The sequence below is a fragment of the Lissotriton vulgaris genome, chromosome 2_1 (assembly GCF_964263255.1).
Source record: "Lissotriton vulgaris chromosome 2_1, aLisVul1.2, whole genome shotgun sequence".
NCBI classification, from domain to species: Eukaryota; Metazoa; Chordata; class Amphibia; order Caudata; family Salamandridae; genus Lissotriton; species Lissotriton vulgaris.
Window position 1 is genome coordinate 372,235,113 of NC_141687.1, and position 22,998 is coordinate 372,258,110.

At 46.1% G+C, this 22,998-nt stretch overlaps 1 protein-coding gene across 2 annotated transcripts in view; it reads left to right on the top strand.

The window, feature by feature from the left end:
• SMG6 (SMG6 nonsense mediated mRNA decay factor) overlaps positions 1–22,998 on the top strand; it is a 1,283,123-nt gene that overhangs the window by 64,061 nt on the left and 1,196,064 nt on the right. For both annotated transcript variants that reach the window (XM_086955188.1, XM_086955187.1), the window contains exon 6: positions 17,794–17,872. In XM_086955188.1, the coding sequence (XP_086811314.1) occupies positions 17,794–17,872 (79 nt within the window). The remainder of the gene's footprint in view (positions 1–17,793; positions 17,873–22,998) is intronic.

Genomic DNA, 22,998 nt, shown 5'->3' on the forward strand with positions numbered 1-22,998 from the left:
TTTCTTGAATCTGCCTTTCACTCCTTCCTTCTTTTACTATTTTTCCATTCTCATTGTCTTGACTCCCTCCACCTTTGTGCCTACATCCTTGACGTTCTTTTTTCATTGGTCTTACACCTGTTCACACGTTTTTCATACCTTTCCTTATCTTCTTTTCTCTTCTTCTTGATTCCTACACCTGCCCCCTTCCTCTCAACTTTCTTTGTCTCCCTTCTTAATATTGTATCTTCCACTCTCCTTTTTTGCTTCCCTTTCACCCCTCCTCTTTTCATTCTTCCTTTCCTCCCCACCCTTCCGTCTAACCTACAACTATGCCTTCCTCCTCCCTTGCTTACTTCATTCCTTTCCTTCTTCTATCACTCTACTCTACATTACTCAGTCAGTGCCACTCTACTCTGTGCCACTCTACTCTGTGCCACTCTACTCTGTGCCACTCTGCTGTTCTACTTTATTCTATGCCACACATCTATACTCTTCTATACACCACTCTACGCCACTCTATTCTGTGCCACTCTACTCCTTGCCATGCCACTCTACGCCACGCCACTATACATCACACCATTACGCCACACCACTATACACCACACCACTACGCCACTCTGCTCTTCTTTATGCCACTCTGCTCTGCGCAACTCTGCTCTGCGCAACTCTGCTCTGCGCCACTCTGCTCTGCGCCACTCTGCTCTGCGCCACTCTGCTCTGCGCCACTCTACTCTAAAACATTCTACTCTAAAACACTCTACTCTGCAACACTCTACTCTGCAACACTCTACTCTGCAACACTCTACTCTGCAACACTCTACTCTGCAACACTCTGCAACACTCCACTCTGCAACACTCCACTCTGCAACACTCCACTCTGCAACACTCCACTCTGCAACACTCCACTCTGCAACACTCCACTCTGCAACACTCCACTCTGCAACACTCCACTCTGCAACACTCCACTCTGCAACACTCCACTCTGCAACACTCCACTCTGCAACACTCTACTCTGCAACTCTCCAGTCTGCAACTCTCCAGTCTGCAACTCTCCAGTCTGCAACTCTCCAGTCTGCAACTCTCCACTCTGCAACTCTCCACTCTGCAACTCTCCACTCTGCAACACTCCACAACACTCCACTCTGCAACACTCCACTCTGCAACACTCCACTCTGCAACACTCCACTCTGCAACACTCCACTCTGCAACACTCCACTCTGCAACACTCCACTCTGCAACACTCCACTCTGCAACACTCCACTCTGCAACACTCCACTCTGCAACACTCCACTCTGCAACACTCCACTCTGCAACACTCCACTCTGCAACACTCCACTCTGCAACACTAGTCTACGTCATGCTACTAACCTTTAGTCATGATGTGCAGCATCCATGCATGTACACCATGGCTAAAAGACATTCCAAAGTCAATAGCTCTTGCCTAGTTGAAACATATTGGCTTTGCCAATGCTTATTTGTTTTATTGCATCTTCATAAAATGACCATGCCAGTTAATACTATGGTATAGTGAGCTGCATACAGTTACACTGTTAAGAAAAAAGAACAGCCCTCAGCAAAGACAAACCTATGAGCACATTCCATACATTCAGCAAGGTTGTTCTTGGTTGAATGAGATGTGTATTAAAGGGTAGAAAAATAGAAAATTGACCAGCCTGCTGCAATAACACCCTCTCTGATAGAGAGGAAGTAGAAGCATCCCAGAGGATCCGGTGTTTGTGAAAGACTTCATAGAATACTTCTGCCATAGTGGAAATAGAAGTTGTTAAACATTTCTAAAATGAATGATATAAGCGAGTGCAATAATTGTATTACTACTATTACTGTGATGCCTGCTTTAGACACAGGTGGTGGGACGTACCAGCCTCTGCGAAATAATTATATAGTTCGGCTACTTTTGGGACAAGCAAGTGCTTCCAAGACTGAATGTGTTTGGAGGATTTTAGTCAGTTTGGATTTTTCATTGCAGGCTGCTTGGGATGCCTTTATGTGGGTGTCCGGTGTGTAGAGGGCTACATAGAAATCCCTAAACTCTCCAGTTTGTCATCTCTTTTTTATTAAGTGCTATCCCTTCCATAGAGATGTTTGCATCCATGTGACTTTTCTACTTTTTCATGTAATTTACATGCTAATTGAGTTCCTATTTTTTCTTCGGTCATATGAGTCTTGTATAAGGTGTAGCATGTTCAATTCTTCCCTAATAGTATTCATGTTTCATTTACTCTCTAAGAGGTTTGATTTTTCTCTGTACTGTCAGCCAAGGAAACTGTGTAAGTTCTTTGAATTCCACTCAGTTCTTGTGTTTCCAACTGAGCCATCAATGGTTTTGTAGTGTGAATCTTTTCTGGATTCTTCTGCTATACATTGGTTGGGTCCAGAATACTACTTAGTCTCTTCCTTTTTTAGGTCGAGCTAGAATGCGCATGCGAAGCATGCGTCTTGCTCGACAACTATTGTTTTCAGTTTCCTGGGAATCTGAGACAGCGTTCGGCCACGTGCTTCTGCTGTCTCAGATTTGTCCTCGTGAGCGCGCTTTTGCTGCTGGCTGCTTGCTGTGTGTGCGCTGTTTCGCTTTCGCGTGCATCTTCTAGAAAGTGGCGTCATGGTATGCTATGCAGACACTCGCGTACACACCCCCTTTCCCCTCCCCCCCACCACCAACCAGTCATCGGGCTGTTTTAACACACACACGCATACACACAAGCGCGCACACACAGACACACAAGCGCACACATCCCCCTCACACCCCACTCACCAGGTTCTTCTCGCGTTTCCCTCGGCAGCCAGCGGGTCATTCTGGTTAACAGGCGGGGGTCGCGGGGCTCTCCACGAGCACCGGAGCCCCGCTAGCTGAGACGTAAATCTTCCGGCGGGCAAAGAAGCGCGGGGTAGGCTCCCCTCTGCTTCCTGCATTTGTCCGGCCCGCCCCCGTCCCAACAAAGGTTGCCTGGCTTCCTGTTGAAGCCGGGCTGCGGCGGTTAGTTTGCTTGTTCACCATGTGAACTGTCCGCAGTAATAGGGCAAGGTACAGACCCCCGCACACCCCAATAAGGTAATATAATTGTAACTGCAGGTGACGCATGCTTTCTTTTTTAGTGGTCCACCCTGTGGTTGCATCTCGCGTGACGTGTGCTGTCTTGAAGGAATGGCGGAGGGATTTGCGCCCATACCACCACCCTGTATGTCACCAGCCTTCAATGCACTGGACACGATTTTCAAAATACCAACAACAGAGGTATTTGCGCCTAGAGAGATTTTTGGGCCACAAGTCGGAAATGTAATTGAGTGCGGTGTTGGGCGTATGCAGCTAGAAAGATTTTTTGAGATTGTTCCATGCCGATTAAAATATTGAATGGAGATTGACCGAGCAGTCAAACTGACCGTCCCTTAAGATTGAAAAGCCAGGCGAGTGTCAGGTTCGTGGAATGCTGGTGACATCATAGATGAGAAATTATTTCATTTCTCATGGTAATAGCGGAGCTGCCAAGCGCTTAGACCTCGGAGAGCAGATTGCGCGCTAAAGGTGAAGTCATACATGCCTCCCACCGGTTGAGGAACACGGACACCCCTTCAGGCGTCAGTGCATACTTGCCTCGTCGCCGCGCGCTCTCGGTGGGAACGCGGCCTTGCGTTTCTGCCTTCTCAGGCATCACCAGTCCGCCGTTGCCATTACATACTTTATTTAACCTTTGCAGCGATGTTTTCTTAGCACAGCTGAGCAGTTCAACTAAACTGCTTTCCAATGACTATTTGCTGGTATTATTTACTGTTTTAAAAAAATTACCTGCTAGAAGCATTTTGAGGTCGTGAACGAACATATTAATATAGAGCTGCTTCGTTAATTAGGGCAATAAGGCACAACACGGCGAGTTTTTTTTGGTCATCGAGTATTGTAACATGTTTTCTGAAGTGCGTTGAAAAAGTAATAATATGTGCACCCTAACATAGTGACCTGCTGAACTCACCTTGCTCTGTATGGTCGAGAGGGCGCTGCTATTTTCAGGACCTTCCTTATCCAATGGCCGCCCTCCTCTGTCATGAGTGTTGCCACGAGCTGCAGCTGATGACTCTTCCAGAAGACGGTCACACTGTGCCTCCATTGGCAGCTCACATGTAGCCACTTAGGGCCCAGGGTGCCGTGCTCTGCTCCCGCTTACTCACACTGGCACTCTCCAACACTCACTCTCTCACTAACTAACTCTCCCACTCACTCACTCACTCACTAACTGACTGGCCCACTCTCACTCACTAACTGTTCAGACTCTCACTGACCGACTCACCCACTCTCTCTCACTCACTGACTCCCCCACTCACTGACTGACTCCCCCACTCACTGACTGACTCCCCCACTCACTGACTGACTCCCCCACTCATTCTCACACACTGACTCACTCACTCTCAACACATATTGCATTACAAATGCAATAGTTATCACATTTGCAAAAGTTTAAGCTATTGGCATTGTAAATGACAATGCTATTAATGTATCTATTTTCAAAACCAACACATAAATACAAAATTTGTCATTTACAATGATAATAGCTCAAACTTTCCTAATGCGAGACCTATTACATTGCTAATGCTTGTTTTTGTATGTGGATGTTGGGTGTCTTGTCTGTCCCCTTGTGATGTCAGACGTGCGCCCTGGCAGCCCATGTGCGTGCTCGCCATCTTTTTCCCCATTGGGGGTAATAGCAACAGCTGAAGCTATGCGGATGCTGAGAGATTTCTTTTCTAGAGAGGTCAGCAGATTATCAGGAAAAAATGAAGGGAAGGATAGCTTAAGTAGAGCGAAGAAGGTGAATACCAAAAAAACAAAGATCACTGTAGAAGTAAGTGAACTGCATAGGACCTCAACCACGCGGTCAGAGAATCGATGGAAAGGGAAAGAAAACCATTGTTGGGAGTGGAAAATATTCTCCTTAGATTTTGCCCATTGCAAGTTTGCCTAGAAGGAGAACTACGAAGTCTGCAGTCTCTGTCTGCCTCGAGACCATGACACAAAAAGCTGCAAAGAATGTGTCCCATACGCTGGCTGTGGATACTCCCCTTAAAAAATATTCTCCTGTTTGCGTTACTGTCTCCTACCTGGGGAAGTTTCTTAATAGAGAAGGGTACCATTCATCTGTCTTTCATCGGCTGGAGCCGAGGTCTACCAGCAACATGTTCACGGCATGTATAAGAGGGATAAGAACATTGTTTGTTAGGATGTAGTTTGTCCTACAGTGGCTGCTGTGCACATGTGACAACTATGTGTATTCTCTCTTTTCCTTGTGGTATTCTTGCCACGTCATTAGAGGATTTTTGAATTTCTTGGTGAAATAATAAAAATTAACTGTTCACCTCCCCATTTTTGAACGGTCAATCTTCCCATCCCAAGCCGTATTAAAGACATCAGACTGTATGCTCTCCCCACACCAAAGTCTGCTATCTACATGATGAAACCCAATAGAAAGCTCTCTTGGCCTGTGTTCATTCGGGAGGAGGGTACGATGAACGTGCCACATCCTAGGAGCTGAGGCCTGCCCCTTCTTCAAACTCCTGCATGCCTTCATCCGGTTATAGATGTTAGGCGTCCACCATGGGTATATTGGACACCTCCTTCTAGCAACACCAAACACCCACTCCTGCTATGAACCTCTGCTCCATGCGACAAATAATAGGGGGCCAGAGATGGGACTCCACCACCCCTTAACAAGGAGGTATGCTCTCTAAGGCAGCTGTTCTCATTTCAGCTCATCTCGGTTTTCAAACGAGTGCCATTTTGGATTTACACTGCTGCCCTTGGCGGGGTTGAAGGGGGCCTTTGGGGTTGGGTTTTGTTCCTCTAGTTCTGCCTCGCCCCGTCTAATCAATCAGTTGATAGAAGATTGGTTAACACATTGTCCCCATCTCTTTATTGATGGCTGGGAAACGGGGCAGAACATTAGTGTCTGCCAGAGTCTGGGAGCAGAAGTAGAGCAGCAGAAAATGCTGTTAGAGTCATGCTTTACCCCTCACTGCAGATTTTATGATCGTGAGACATTATCACAGTGATAGTCATTTTATATTGGGCACTGCACTTTGATGCTTTATTCATTTTTAATGTCTGACTTCCTATTTCACTTGACTGTGTACTGATCTGGTAGCAATGCCCTCTGACCTGAAACTTTGAAATGAGGATGTGTGAAAGTTTGTCTCTGTGATAGCTTTGAACGTCAAGATTTTGGAAATTCTGCGAATGATGGGAATCTTACTCAATCAGCTCTGCACATACTGGGTCTCCTTTTCGCCACTACACAGTTTTTCTGACAGAGACTTTTAAACTGTAGATTCCTCACCTAAGAATTTCCCAGGTGTCAGACAAGATCCAGAAAATTTTGAGCAGTACCTCTATACGCCAGTCGGTGGTGTTGGCAGCTCCGTGTGAAGGTTCTCCATGTCGAAAGTGACTTGCGCAGTGCCTACATAGGCGCCACCTTGACGTTCTCTTTTTTTCTGCGGCAAAAGTGTGGATCTGGAGAGCTACCTCAGTTGCTTTTTGACCAATTTCTCAACCTCTTTGTTGACTTCTTCTGAGCTATTGCTCCCAGTGCGCTAGAGACATGCCCCTGAACAAACCTATTGGTCTAAACCCTTGTGGGGAGTGTCACAGACGGACGTCTGTTTCTGATCCACATTTGGTCTGCCTTTGGTGCCTGTGGTTGGATAATGACTCCAAGGCCTGAGCCGACTGTCATTCGATGCACCCAAAGGCAATCCAGGAGCATGCTATGAAGCTCCGAGCAGTGGAGCTCAAGAAGGCACAGCGTAGTTTCTGATTCTGAGAGAGATCTTGGGCCCAGTCACGGAGTCGGTCTTACAATCCTTCATTCTCCAATTCATAAAGTCCAGGAAGCACAAAAAGAAGTAGAGGCGTACTTCGACTTGCCCCTTCGACCTCTTACTTCTAGGCTCAGCTCCTGCACTCCTCCTGCAGAAGCGGAGGCCGAATCCACTCTGTGCCTCCCAGAATTCCCTGGATCTGGAGCGATCCCTGCCCAGACTCCCTCTGGCATGCTTTTGGGCCCCGTGGAGCCAAGATGTGCCCCAGCTGAGATACTATCAGAGAGTTCTCTCCTGATGCAAGCAGGGCCCCTCCGGATCTGCCCCAGGATCTGGACTGACTCTGGTGCCCAGGCATATGCCGGAGCATTCCTCCTGACACCACTTCGACAACATGAATCCAATTCTCTGAGATGGCCCTGCCTTGGAGCTATTCGATGTCGAACCCGGCACCAATTGGACCATGTGAACCATATCGTTCGAACACGCTGCCCTTCTTCCTTAAGAGACCCCGTTCGGATTTGGATTTTGGGGATAATTATGACGACGGCTATCAGTTCCATGACCCATCTGATGAACTGGCCTACTCCTACCATGAGGCTAACTGGAATGAGGAGCTGGGAGAAGCCTGTGGACTGGACTTGTCTCCAGATTCTGCCCTGTCCTCAACTATTGGATCTGCTACAGAGGAAAGCCCATCCTTCACCAAGAGTGTGTGAAGGGGGCTGCAGAGGTATGTGACCTGCAGCTCCCTTCTGTCCATGACCTGGCCAACTTCTTACCAGGTGTGCTTCAACCAAGGCTGTTCCCTGCAGAGCCACTGATTCCCTTAAATGAAACCTTCACAGCCATTCTCCTGGGGGCTTTGGCCAATCCCTGGACAGGTGTTCCTGTGCACAGGATGGTTGCCTGTCGCCACCACTCCACTCCTGGGGATCCTGCTTTCTTCTTCCAGCACCCAACCTTGAGGACCTTGTGGTGCAGGCCTTGGCTGCCAACATCAATTCCAGTATATTCTCTTCTGCTCTTTCGGACAGGGAATAAAAGAGGCTGGACACCTTTGGGAAAAGAGCTTTCTGTTCCACCAGCCCAGCATTGCAGTCGGTAAACATCACATGCCTCTTGCTGCTCCGGGCGGGTACACCCACATCTTGTTGGACAAAGTTGTGCAAGGGCTGTCCATGGTATCGAAGGAGGCCTGAGCCATACTGGGTGTGCTCTCCTTCCGAGTACAAGCTGCTCAACACTACAATACACTCCCATCCGAAATGCGTTCAGAGACTTCGGAACTCACTTTCCGGAAACAACTGAAAACCTACCTCTTCCATCCGGTTAGAGAGTGAGGAGGTTAGTGGGGGAGAAACGGGTGGGGATGAATTGTCTGACTGACTGGTGCTAGCCACTTTATAGCGCGGGGACACACTGACCTCAGTGTAACCAGGAGCTCTATAAAATGTATTATTATTATACTAAGCTAGGACCTACTTGATGGCTCGGGACACAGCAGACTTCCCCATCCGGTGTGGATTAAACATGACCGACTTGGGCTCAGCCATTGCCTTCATGGTGGTGCTACACCACCACGCCTGGCTGAGATTAACTGGCTTCTCAGAGATTTACAATTGCTTCTGATGGACATACCCTTCGATGGCTTTTGCTCTTTTTGCAATGAGGCTGATACAGCGCTCCAGTGCTTTAAACAGAGTTTGATCACCCCCAGGTCAATGAGATCCTCCCTTTCGCCATGCCAACAGCACTCCTTCATCTTTTCCTTGGCTATGGTAGGGGCATTCAGCTGCTTCCAGAATACCGGCCAAACCTCCGAAGTTTACCACCCTTTCGGGGCCTTGGACATGATTCCCACAGAAGACGTGGGGCTCAAAGCCAACATACTGTCCAGTACCCTGCCCAGCCGGCTGCTGCAGTCTCCAAGCCCCTTTCACATGTTCTTGACACAGCACAGTCCTTCTGTGGCGGCAGGATCAGGCACCACTTTTCCCAGTGGCAGGACACAACATCAGACAAGTAGGTGCTTCAAATTTTCCAGAGGATTTGAGCTCTTCTATTTCTGGAAACCTGCAACACCACTTGCATTCAGCTTTCTTAAACAAGGCTCAACTTTCAAGAGAAAAAGGACATTCATTGCTATCTCCCACAATACCCTACCATCAGATGTGCATCTTGAGCCACTATATGTACAATATTACATACATACATATATACACTATTAGTAAGAGACTAGGGCCTTCAATATTTCCTTTGTAGTTTGTATTGGCACCGGACAGTGATTTCAGCTTTTAGCATAAACAATATAGTGTTGTGTATTTGCCTCGCGCTAAATGCCTGGCTACGAATACGGCCACTATGAGCTGCTCAGCAGTCAATGAACGCTGGATTTCAGATAAAAGTGATAAAGTCCTTGGTTTGATAGAGTGTGCGTAAGCTGTTGAAGAAGAGACAATTTGAAGATACATAGCTGCAAAAAGATGGATTGTTCCAGAACGCCACAGGAAGTATACATGTAGGAGTTAACTGCCAAAGGCAAGTGGATCTTTAGCAAATTGAAGTAATGCATTAATATGTTGTCTAAGTTTAGGACAATTTATTTAGCACTGAAGTCCTTCTCGACATTATTGGGGAAAAGTTGTACAAATCAAAACAAGTAACTCCACCTCAGTGCCTATAGACTGCAAGGAAAACTACAAACGTGGCTTACATTTACTTAATAAACTATAACTGTGACATGACTGTCTATATGTAATAGGAAAATGCCACAGACTTTCTGTTTTAATAAGTTATGACAATTAAGTTGTAACATCATAGTCCCTGCTGTCAGAGTTAGCAAACGATTTAGCAGAGGGGGTGGTGATGAACAGAGTGTTCTGAGTTAAACAGACCACTCTTACCCAGTCCAAAGATCAGGGCTTGATCCATCACCGTTATTTATCTCACTGCCCCATCCCAGCTCAGAACCTGGCTATATGCAAATCAGTCTGTCCCTGGCCCAGTGCATCATGGGAACAGGGCAGACTAAACTACCAAGCCAATTCTTCACCAGAAAGGAGACAAGCTACCGGGGACCGGTTTCTGGCATTTCAGCCTTCTTCGGCCCGGCTTGCTTGAATCCTGATGGAGCAGTGAGAAAGGGACTCATGTCTGAGTATACCCTGCCACACCTATAGTGGCCAAAAACAATTTAGCAAAGGGGGTGGTGATGAACAGAGTGTTCTGAGTTAAACAGACCACTCTTACCCAGTCCAAAGATCAGGGCTTGATCCATCACCGTTATTTATCTCACTGCCCCATCCCAGCTCAGAACCTGGCTATATGCAAATCAGTCTGTCCCTGGCCAAGTGCATCATGGGAACAGGGCAGACTAAACTACCAAGCCAATTCTTCACCAGAAAGGAGACAAGCTACCGGGGACCGGTTTCTGGCATTTCAGCCTTCTTCGGCCCGGCTTGCTTGAATCCTGATGGAGCAGTGAGAAAGGGACTCATGTCTGAGTATACCCTGCCACACCTATAGTGGCCAAAAACGATTTAGCAAAGGGGGTGGTGATGAACAGAGTGTTCTGAGTTAAACAGACCACTCTTACCCAGTCCAAAGATCAGGGCTTGATCCATCACCGTTATTTATCTCACTGCCCCATCCCAGCTCAGAACCTGGCTATATGCAAATCAGTCTGTCCCTGGCCCAGTGCATCATGGGAACAGGGCAGACTAAACTACCAAGCCAATTCTTCACCAGAAAGGAGACAAGCTACCGGGGACCGGTTTCTGGCATTTCAGCCTTCTTCGGCCCGGCTTGCTTGAATCCTGATGGAGCAGTGAGAAAGGGACTCATGTCTGAGTATACCCTGCCACACCTATAGTGGCCAAAAACGATTTAGCAAAGGGGGTGGTGATGAACAGAGTGTTCTGAGTTAAACAGACCACTCTTACCCAGTCCAAAGATCAGGGCTTGATCCATCACCGTTATTTATCTCACTGCCCCATCCCAGCTCAGAACCTGGCTATATGCAAATCAGTCTGTCCCTGGCCCAGTGCATCATGGGAACAGGGCAGACTAAACTACCAAGCCAATTCTTCACCAGAAAGGAGACAAGCTACCGGGGACCGGTTTCTGGCATTTCAGCCTTCTTCGGCCCGGCTTGCTTGAATCCTGATGGAGCAGTGAGAAAGGGACTCATGTCTGAGTATACCCTGCCACACCTATAGTGGCCAAAAACGATTTAGCAAAGGGGGTGGTGATGAACAGAGTGTTCTGAGTTAAACAGACCACTCTTACCCAGTCCAAAGATCAGGGCTTGATCCATCACCGTTATTTATCTCACTGCCCCATCCCAGCTCAGAACCTGGCTATATGCAAATCAGTCTGTCCCTGGCCCAGTGCATCATGGGAACAGGGCAGACTAAACTACCAAGCCAATTCTTCACCAGAAAGGAGACAAGCTACCGGGGACCGGTTTCTGGCATTTCAGCCTTCTTCGGCCCGGCTTGCTTGAATCCTGATGGAGCAGTGAGAAAGGGACTCATGTCTGAGTATACCCTGCCACACCTATAGTGGCCAAAAACGATTTAGCAAAGGGGGTGGTGATGAACAGAGTGTTCTGAGTTAAACAGACCACTCTTACCCAATCCAAAGATCAGGGCTTGATCCATCACCGTTATTTATCTCACTGCCCCATCCCAGCTCAGAACCTGGCTATATGCAAATCAGTCTGTCCCTGGCCCAGTGCATCATGGGAACAGGGCAGACTAAACTACCAAGCCAATTCTTCACCAGAAAGGAGACAAGCTACCGGGGACCGGTTTCTGGCATTTCAGCCTTCTTCGGCCCGGCTTGCTTGAATCCTGATGGAGCAGTGAGAAAGGGACTCATGTCTGAGTATACCCTGCCACACCTATAGTGGCCAAAAACGATTTAGCAAAGGGGGTGGTGATGAACAGAGTGTTCTGAGTTAAACAGACCACTCTTACCCAGTCCAAAGATCAGGGCTTGATCCATCACCGTTATTTATCTCACTGCCCCATCCCAGCTCAGAACCTGGCTATATGCAAATCAGTCTGTCCCTGGCCCAGTGCATCATGGGAACAGGGCAGACTAAACTACCAAGCCAATTCTTCACCAGAAAGGAGACAAGCTACCGGGGACCGGTTTCTGGCATTTCAGCCTTCTTCGGCCGGGCTTGCTTGAATCCTGATGGAGCAGTGAGAAAGGGACTCATGTCTGAGTATACCCTGCCACACCTATAGTGGCCAAAAACGATTTAGCAAAGGGGGTGGTGATGAACAGAGTGTTCTGAGTTAAACAGACCACTCTTACCCAGTCCAAAGATCAGGGCTTGATCCATCACCGTTATTTATCTCACTGCCCCATCCCAGCTCAGAACCTGGCTATATGCAAATCAGTCTGTCCCTGGCCCAGTGCATCATGGGAACAGGGCAGACTAAACTACCAAGCCAATTCTTCACCAGAAAGGAGACAAGCTACCGGGGACCGGTTTCTGGCATTTCAGCCTTCTTCGGCCCGGCTTGCTTGAATCCTGATGGAGCAGTGAGAAAGGGACTCATGTCTGAGTATACCCTGCCACACCTATAGTGGCCAAAAACGATTTAGCAAAGGGGGTGGTGATGAACAGAGTGTTCTGAGTTAAACAGACCACTCTTACCCAGTCCAAAGATCAGGGCTTGATCCATCACCGTTATTTATCTCACTGCCCCATCCCAGCTCAGAACCTGGCTATATGCAAATCAGTCTGTCCCTGGCCCAGTGCATCATGGGAACAGGGCAGACTAAACTACCAAGCCAATTCTTCACCAGAAAGGAGACAAGCTACCGGGGACCGGTTTCTGGCATTTCAGCCTTCTTCGGCCCGGCTTGCTTGAATCCTGATGGAGCAGTGAGAAAGGGACTCATGTCTGAGTATACCCTGCCACACCTATAGTGGCCAAAAACGATTTAGCAAAGGGGGTGGTGATGAACAGAGTGTTCTGAGTTAAACAGACCACTCTTACCCAGTCCAAAGATCAGGGCTTGATCCATCACCGTTATTTATCTCACTGCCCCATCCCAGCTCAGAACCTGGCTATATGCAAATCAGTCTGTCCCTGGCCCAGTGCATCATGGGAACAGGGCAGACTAAACTACCAAGCCAATTCTTCACCAGAAAGGAGACAAGCTACCGGGGACCGGTTTCTGGCATTTCAGCCTTCTTCGGCCCGGCTTGCTTGAATCCTGATGGAGCAGTGAGAAAGGGACTCATGTCTGAGTATACCCTGCCACACCTATAGTGGCCAAAAACGATTTAGCAAAGGGGGTGGTGATGAACAGAGTGTTCTGAGTTAAACAGACCACTCTTACCCAGTCCAAAGATCAGGGCTTGATCCATCACCGTTATTTATCTCACTGCCCCATCCCAGCTCAGAACCTGGCTATATGCAAATCAGTCTGTCCCTGGCCCAGTGCATCATGGGAACAGGGCAGACTAAACTACCAAGCCAATTCTTCACCAGAAAGGAGACAAGCTACCGGGGACCGGTTTCTGGCATTTCAGCCTTCTTCGGCCCGGCTTGCTTGAATCCTGATGGAGCAGTGAGAAAGGGACTCATGTCTGAGTATACCCTGCCACACCTATAGTGGCCAAAAACGATTTAGCAAAGGGGGTGGTGATGAACAGAGTGTTCTGAGTTAAACAGACCACTCTTACCCAGTCCAAAGATCAGGGCTTGATCCATCACCGTTATTTATCTCACTGCCCCATCCCAGCTCAGAACCTGGCTATATGCAAATCAGTCTGTCCCTGGCCCAGTGCATCATGGGAACAGGGCAGACTAAACTACCAAGCCAATTCTTCACCAGAAAGGAGACAAGCTACCGGGGACCGGTTTCTGGCATTTCAGCCTTCTTCGGCCCGGCTTGCTTGAATCCTGATGGAGCAGTGAGAAAGGGACTCATGTCTGAGTATACCCTGCCACACCTATAGTGGCCAAAAACGATTTAGCAAAGGGGGTGGTGATGAACAGAGTGTTCTGAGTTAAACAGACCACTCTTACCCAGTCCAAAGATCAGGGCTTGATCCATCACCGTTATTTATCTCACTGCCCCATCCCAGCTCAGAACCTGGCTATATGCAAATCAGTCTGTCCCTGGCCCAGTGCATCATGGGAACAGGGCAGACTAAACTACCAAGCCAATTCTTCACCAGAAAGGAGACAAGCTACCGGGGACCGGTTTCAGGCATTTCAGCCTTCTTCGGCCCGGCTTGCTTGAATCCTGATGGAGCAGTGAGAAAGGGACTCATGTCTGAGTATACCCTGCCACACCTATAGTGGCCAAAAACGATTTAGCAAAGGGGGTGGTGATGAACAGAGTGTTCTGAGTTAAACAGACCACTCTTACCCAGTCCAAAGATCAGGGCTTGATCCATCACCGTTATTTATCTCACTGCCCCATCCCAGCTCAGAACCTGGCTATATGCAAATCAGTTTGTCCCTGGCCCAGTGCATCATGGGAACAGGGCAGACTAAACTACCAAGCCAATTCTTCACCAGAAAGGAGACAAGCTACCGGGGACCGGTTTCTGGCATTTCAGCCTTCTTCGGCCCGGCTTGCTTGAATCCTGATGGAGCAGTGAGAAAGGGACTCATGTCTGAGTATACCCTGCCACACCTATAGTGGCCAAAAACGATTTAGCAAAGGGGGTGGTGATGAACAGAGTGTTCTGAGTTAAACAGACCACTATTACCCAGTCCAAAGATCAGGGCTTGATCCATCACCGTTATTTATCTCACTGCCCCATCCCAGCTCAGAATCTGGCTATATGCAAATCAGTCTGTCCCTGGCCCAGTGCATCATGGGAACAGGGCAGACTAAACTACCAAGCCAATTCTTCACCAGAAAGGAGACAAGCTACCGGGGACCGGTTTCTGGCATTTCAGCCTTCTTCGGCCCGGCTTGCTTGAATCCTGATGGAGCAGTGAGAAAGGGACTCATGTCTGAGTATACCCTGCCACACCTATAGTGGCCAAAAACGATTTAGCAAAGGGGGTGGTGATGAACAGAGTGTTCTGAGTTAAACAGACCACTCTTACCCAGTCCAAAGATCAGGGCTTGATCCATCACCGTTATTTATCTCACTGCCCCATCCCAGCTCAGAACCTGGCTATATGCAAATCAGTCTGTCCCTGGCCCAGTGCATCATGGGAACAGGGCAGACTAAACTACCAAGCCAATTCTTCACCAGAAAGGAGACAAGCTACCGGGGACCGGTTTCTGGCATTTCAGCCTTCTTCGGCCCGGCTTGCTTGAATCCTGATGGAGCAGTGAGAAAGGGACTCATGTCTGAGTATACCCTGCCACACCTATAGTGGCCAAAAACGATTTAGCAAAGGGGGTGGTGATGAACAGAGTGTTCTGAGTTAAACAGACCACTCTTACCCAGTCCAAAGATCAGGGCTTGATCCATCACCGTTATTTATCTCACTGCCCCATCCCAGCTCAGAACCTGGCTATATGCAAATCAGTCTGTCCCTGGCCCAGTGCATCATGGGAACAGGGCAGACTAAACTACCAAGCCAATTCTTCACCAGAAAGGAGACAAGCTACCGGGGACCGGTTTCTGGCATTTCAGCCTTCTTCGGCCGGCTTGCTTGAATCCTGATGGAGCAGTGAGAAAGGGACTCATGTCTGAGTATACCCTGCCACACCAATGTTAGCAGACATTGAAAAGAATCTTCCTCAGTAGATTTAACTGCTACTTAAACAATTAAAGAAAAGTCTAGCTTTTCAGCCTCCTTTCTTGTAAACTTTAAAATCCATAGTTATCTGAAGTTTACCGTAAAATATCAATGTATTGCACTGATGTGGCTCCTTATGGAGGCGCAAAAGCTTTTTGCACCCATTCTTTAGCATTGATGCAGACTTTATTTTTTCATGAACCTATTTATTGGATTTCATTCATATACATGTCATACATTAGTCATACCATACTAGTCTATTGCTGTATTACAATTAATATTAATGTTGTTGTGACAAATAGCAGCGTGATAATTTATTGAGTAATTAAGTAGGTAATCAATGGAGGGTAATCCCCCTATCATCTCCAATGGAGATGCCGGGAGACATCGAGGAAGCGGTCGTTGGTAGGGTTACCGCAATTCTCCCACCTGTATGACAGTCTCTAGTCCATAGTCCCCTGCAGAGGGTGTCAACCAAGGATAATCCATATTCTCAACTGAACTTGGGGATTCAGAACCAGGGGAGTGAGGGGTCGGGGGGGGGGGGGGTGGCGTGGGGTTGCATATGGTGGGGGCAAATGTAATGGAGTTTCGAGTCACGCTATCATCTGTATGTACTCTTTCCTATCCTGACCGATGCCGTGTTTCCAGGAGGGTGGCCCTGGGGGTGAACTGGTGTAGCAGGAGGGGGCAAGCGGATTAGGGTGTGCTTGGTCCAGGCGTTGCTTGGGTGTCATGCGGGATTCTACGCCATCAGTGTGTGTTTGCTTAACCGCATCGCTGCTGCGGCGATTTTTGCGCTGTGCGGCATTTTTGAAATTACCGCGATACATGACGAGCTCAGCTCGTCATCAGCACACCGCCACCCGTGGGTGATGACGAGCTCAGCTCGTCATCAGCATCGAAGGGGTTAAAGTAGTGTAGGAGCATCGCCCATTCTAATGAAATAGGATGCTTTCGTATGCCCCGAGCTTCCTCCTGACGGATAAGGTCTTCGGCTGCGGCCCATTTCTTTACAGCCCCCCACCATGCGGCTATTTGCGGACCCTCTGCTGCAGCATTGATGCAGACTTATATTAAACTTCTTACGCGTATGTTTATTTTCACAGTACATATATTTCACATTTATTATATATCATCTGGATCAAATGAGTTATAGAAGCAAGTGACCAAGGATTTGGTTTAGGGAGGGCAGACGTTGATGATGTTTCTAATAGGCAAGGAAAGAACTTTAAGGAAAGCAAAGAGTGATTCTGCATTGGTCAGTCTCTTTTCTAGGGATTATCATTTGACTAGATAGATTTAAGACCATGATTTAGAGTTGGTTGTATGCATTTATAGGTCATTATTGTGTTAATTCGTATAGAACATACACCCAGATAATGCTCATTCATCTGCTTGAGACAGTTTCACTTGTAACCCAGCTCCACCGCAGAGAGGATTACCATTTTTTAATCTCTGCAAAATATGCATTTTCTATTTATTTATTTTATTTTTAGATTTTTTTATAGCGCAAACAAGACCCAGGGTAGGGTATCATAGCGCTGTACAAGAAAAACCGCGTGAGTATACAACTTTTACCAAAACAGAACAGATACAATATCAAAGTTCTTGCAAGGTTAGGTAGGTAACAGAAATGAGCATGAAACAGTAGAAGCACATTCGTTTAGGCGAAATGTGATGCATTTCAAGCAAAACAAACCATTCACTTGAAAATAATGCTAGTTTTGTAGCTTCGTAGGTGGTATATACTCATACATGATTATTCCGTCAGCCCCAAGAGATTAAAGAGGTCAAAAGTAAACTTTAGTACACCTGCTGTGAAAAGGCTAATGCACAGAATACCAACCTGTAGGTAATTGTGCTACTTGAGGCTTGTTGAAGGCTAGTTTACACCACAGGGGCCAGCACCATAAGTGTAATTTATCTTAAGAAAAACAGTTGCTATTTCTGTACCCATCTACTGGTTGGCAGGATTACGTGCTTCATAGGGGGTTAAAGGAAGATAACATGCAAAACGACTGTACAGGTAGAACGTTTGTAATTGTTCAAACTTTAGCAAGTTGTGTTTTAAATATTATTTTGTACTTGGGGAACCACATGTCTTTTATAACATAGATCAGATTGGAAGTTACTGTTGAAGGAATATGTTGTGGTTCGGGACAACCCTCTTATTTCACTGACAAGAATTCTGCCTTTTTCTGAAGAATTCAAACTTGTAAATTGATGCTAAATTTTCTGTCCCTAGTTGGTACTTGAAGGCCCATCACATTGCCCCAAAGAATGGACGCCCCTACAATCAGCTCGCCCTTCTGGCCATCTACACGGTAAGTGAGGGTATCTACAGCTTTGAAGACAGGAGTGTTTGAAGCATTTGGACCTTTATGACACTCTTGCCTTTTTATTCCTTGTTCGAAAAGGTAAAGTATTTATTTTGATGATTATCCCAAAAGTCTTGTACAAAATACACAGAACATTATATGTCAAATTCAAATTCAAAGATAGCTTTATTCGGTATTTAGCAAACACCATAAAAGCAAGCAATACAAAATACAGTCAAAAACGCGACATTAAAAACTTGATAATTAAGAAAAAGAAATCACTGCAACGAATACACTTCATTACACTTATCAATCAATTAGTCTAATCTTAAAAACCATAAAATCTTTTCATACACTACGTTTAGTAGGAAGATAAATTCATTAGGTTAATAGAACGGTTGAGGTAAATATAACATATTTATGTATTATATGGTGTTATTAGGCACACGATAATACTCATACAAACCCTCAGCCTTCTAATCACTTCTCATGGTTCCTCTACATTTTATGATGAACGTCAAAAATTTTATCACCACTACAATAGTAAGCTCATCTTGGAGCAAATACAATCTATGGAGGGCAGTTTTACAGCTTCTCAAACCCCACAACTTTAGTAGTGGTAGCAGGTGTTTTTTCCTCCCCCACTGATAATACTGGCAGAAAAGAATACAGTGTATATTAGACTGGGTGGCTACTCCATCACACGGGCATTTTATCAACTTCCCAGACCAGTCATTTGGAGCAGGGAACGTTATTAGCCTAAAAAAAGATTCCGTCCTCATTCGTGCCAAAAGCATTCTACGATAGCATGAAAAATTTGGCGCCAGATAAGGATGGAGGCCATGATCATGGAGGATCTGGCGATGGGCTACAATGGTCGACTTATTCCCATCTAGATAATATCTCCTCTCCTCCAATAGACCAAGGCATGTCTCTTTTAATGCTTTTTTTGACATTTGGGCACATGAGGTTGGGTTTGAAAAGAATTCTGGTTGGCCGATGGAATTCAATTTTTTTTTAACATAGGCCAGCCATGGCTGCTTAGAGCCCTCGGCTTGCTGCAGGCAATCATAAATTACTTCCCTATTGAAGGTCGTGTCCTCGCATGTCCAAATCTTGTACCACAACATGACTGGCGCTATCTTTATCAGATCACTAATATGGGATCTGTCAAGTTCATTGTGGCATATGGTAGTAGATGTGGAACGCGGGACTCCTAGAAGATACCTCAGGAAAGCATTTTCCACCCTTTGAATTTGAGAGCTATCTGCAAGTCCCCAGATCCCCGCCCCATAAACAGCTGTAGACACACATTTTGCTGCATAAATCTTAAGTAGTGTGTCTACCGGTTTCCCACCGAGTCTTTTAGCAAATTGCTTGACCGCCCCTATTGAACGGGCAAAGGCCAAATTCCGGGAGGTGATCGCTGAGGACCATGTCCCCCTATTGCTAAAAATAATACCCAGATAGGAAAACGTTTTAGACATAGCTATCTTTGAATCATTGACAAAGGTTTTGCAGTCAGGAACTTTTTTGCTGGTGGTACATGACATCGTAAAAGTTTTCCCCACGTTTATTTTTAGGCCTCTGGAGCTCATAAAGGTTGCAAAACCCATTAGTGCTTTTTGGAGTCCCCGCTGTGTGCGGGCCATAATCACTGCATCATCAGCGTATAACAATAGTGGGACTGCGAGACCATTTATCTTAGGGTAGTCCACCTCCAGATCATTCAAGAAAACTGCTACCTCGTTTATATACAAGTTGAATAGAAAAGGCGCAAGTATGCAACCTTGGCGAACACCCTTTGCTATGGGAAATTTTCTAGTTTGCTCGCCATTTTTGCCAAATCTCACAGTGGCGCCTGCATCTCTATACAACTCCTGGATAAAACTTAAGATATTTTTATCTATCCCCATTGTGGTCAGGGTTTTCCACAGCATTCCATGATCCAAACAGTCGAACGCCGAAGTTAAATCAACGAATGTTTAGAACAGGTTCCCTTTTTTTATTCCAATATATTTGTTCATTATGAGGGACAAGTTTAGACCCTGCTCTATGGTTCCCAAACCCGACTTAAAACCATATTGGAATTTTGAGAGTATCCCATTGCTCTTAGACCAGGTTTGTAATTTGGTTAACAACACCCTGCCTGCTACTTTCATTAGGTTGTCTAGCAGAGAGATAGGGCGGTAACATTTTGGGTCTTGTCTGTCCCCTTTTTTAAATATTGGGATGACTATTGCTTCATTCCATGTATTGGGAAAACCTAGTTTAGTGTAAGCATTCAATACATTTGCTAGTAAGGGGGCCCAAAGGTCTACGTTCCCTTTAAACAAGTCAATGGGGACTCCATCAGGTCCAGGGGCCTTTAAACTAGCACTCTGGCAAATCACTTGTTCCACGTCTACAGGGGTAAACATTACTTTTAGTGGGAAATTTCCCTGAGACGGTGGAAGAACCCCTCAGCCCGCATCCATCTCGTCTTGTGGGATCGAAGCAAGTAATTCTTTCTTATAGAGGGAGGTAAAATAATTAACCCAAACATCTTCTGATATGCCTATTTCCAAGGAGTCTACCTTCCTATCCAAGAAGAAGGGGGCATTAATTTCTTTCCAGAACGACGTGTTGTCCCTTAGAGCGCTTGCCTTTATCAGGGCTTCCCAGGCTGCATTTTTGAGTTCTTTCTGTCTAGTTCGTAGGGTCTGCTTATAAGCTTGTCTAGCCTCCTTAACTCGGCCGCTATCCCTAGGGATGGTCTTTAAGGCCTGTAAAAGGGCTTTGTGAGCTTTAGTACAGGCTCGATTGAACCAGCCATGTAATCTTGTGTCTTCCCCTAACTTTAGTTTTTTAATTAACTTGGCGTTTATTGTGGTTTTGATCCCTTCATACGCCTGTATTATTAGCTCGGGGTTGGTACTTGGTTCCAGACAGGTGGCAAATTGTCTAGTTTCTTTCCGTACCAGGTCTTTCAGAAAGTTTGTGGGTTCAATTTTTGCCCATTTAATGGCGTAGCCATTTTTTCTGGTCTGCGCCACTGAGCGACCATGAAGTATATTCATAGTACTTATTTTTTGGGTCCCCGCTTTCCCTAGACTAAGAGAAGTGCTGATAGGAAAATGGTCGCTTATTGCTAGATCCTCCGTATCAAAACCCCCCACCCAGCCTTGATTCCTGTTAGAGACTAAAATAAAGTCAATTACAGTGCCTGCCCCATGGCCAAAGAAGGTTGTCTGGAACGCTACGGGTGGCTCACAAAGTTTGTTGGCGAAGGCCAAATCCCACTCATGCATGAGTTGATTTAGCAGGTTGCCCCCTATGGAATGTTCGAAGTGCGTAGTAGGATCCCCTCTTAAATCAAAAATGCCACAATTTTTTGTTTGACTATAGGGGCATAAGTGACAATTAAAATCCCCTGCTATAAGTAGGCAGTCTGCCGCCTGCCCCCCTCTCTTTAGCAGTGAGTCCAACTCCGCCATTAAGGTTTTAACCTCAACTTTTGGCGCATTGTTATAAAGGTTGATCAGGAAAAAGGAGCGCCCGTTTGATTTAATAAGCAAACCCTGTAATAAGCTCCCTGCACCTGCTTTCGGTCCACTTGCCTCATACATACTCTGTTCTATATTACAGAGGTTAGAGGTGAAAATACACAGTCCCCCAGAGCCTCTGCCTCGGTTGCCCTGAATCGAGGGAACATAAAAAGTGCTAAAACCCTCGATATGGGTCTCATCTAAGTCCCATCACTCCTGCAGGCAGATTATGTCCTGCCTTTCCATAAAAGTTAGGAATAGCTGGTCCCGCACTTTTTTAGCCAGCCCAGCAATATTCCATGATGTTATTTTTAACGAACATTTCCCCTCATTGGGTGGACTGGATTCTTCCTGACTAGTTAGTGGGACAATGCCCACGGGCAGGGCTCCAGTCTCATTATGAATTTGGCTCTTAATCTTATCTACTGTGTTCAGGTGTAAATGCATACAGGTGGTTTCAGCTGTGGACTCAAGTTCACTCTCCTTCAATGGCTTACTAGGTTGTTCTGTTAAATGCTGGCCTGACAAGTTTACACCACCCGTATCATAATCTGATGTACTCTCTGTCATCGTGGGATTAGTGCTTTCTACCTGGGGAAAGACGTCATGATTCTTAAATGGGGGGGCTAAGGTTACAGATACCCCTGTAGTGACCTTTGTTGGTCAATCGACCATATCTAAACAGTCGTATCTGTTCCTTGTAGGAGCCCCCCTCCAATAGTCAGTCATTATATGTCATATTCATATTATAAAAATTAATTAAAACCTCAGTGCGGCATCTTCAAATAAAGTCAAACAATGTTGAATTATGGTCTACCTCTCATAATAGTGCAATGACAACTAAGTTGCTTTGACTTAGCTTCCAGAGCAGTCACGTTTTCATTCAAAGTTAACCATGCAACTTGTAATTAACCAGAGACAATAGCTTTACTTAGCAAAGGGTATGACCGCCCTAGATTCAGATGTGATGCCTTTTTCTTAGGGTTGCAGAGGCAGTCTGCTGTTTCTTTGTAGTATGTTATTTACGTTCTGTTGTTTACTCTGCGTCCACAGGAGCGGTGCTCTCCAATGTCTCGCACAACTCTCTCAGGGTATTAGCCTCAAGCACACAAAACTTACTCCAGGAGGAGAAAAGTGTTATACAATTCGATTCACTAAGACACAGCATGTTTTATTAGTTTGCTTAAAAAAGAAGATGCACATTTAAATAGAAGACGTTTGGGGCTGAGATATAACCCTCAATGTTTTTAGAAAATCTTAGCTTTAGATTTTGTTAATGTTGACACTATGGCCGGAGTAAACCTTTGGGGCACGGTACAAGTTGGCTTGAGGATCAGCAGAAGTGCTCTAGTCCTGTAATTATAGTGAGTGCTAAACTCGTGCAGAAGGTTCTAAATGTAGTCAACGTGGTACAGATATGGTGACTACAGGCTCGGCTCAGGTGCCAGACCAAATCTTTGTAGCACTCTGATACTAAGATTGGAATACAATGGTCTCACCCATAAAAAATGAAGATGACTAGACTAAAAATTGTCACCATGGAAAAGTAGATACAAAATACCAGTAAGGCCTCACTCAGTAAAGTCTACTGCTCTTGATAATGAA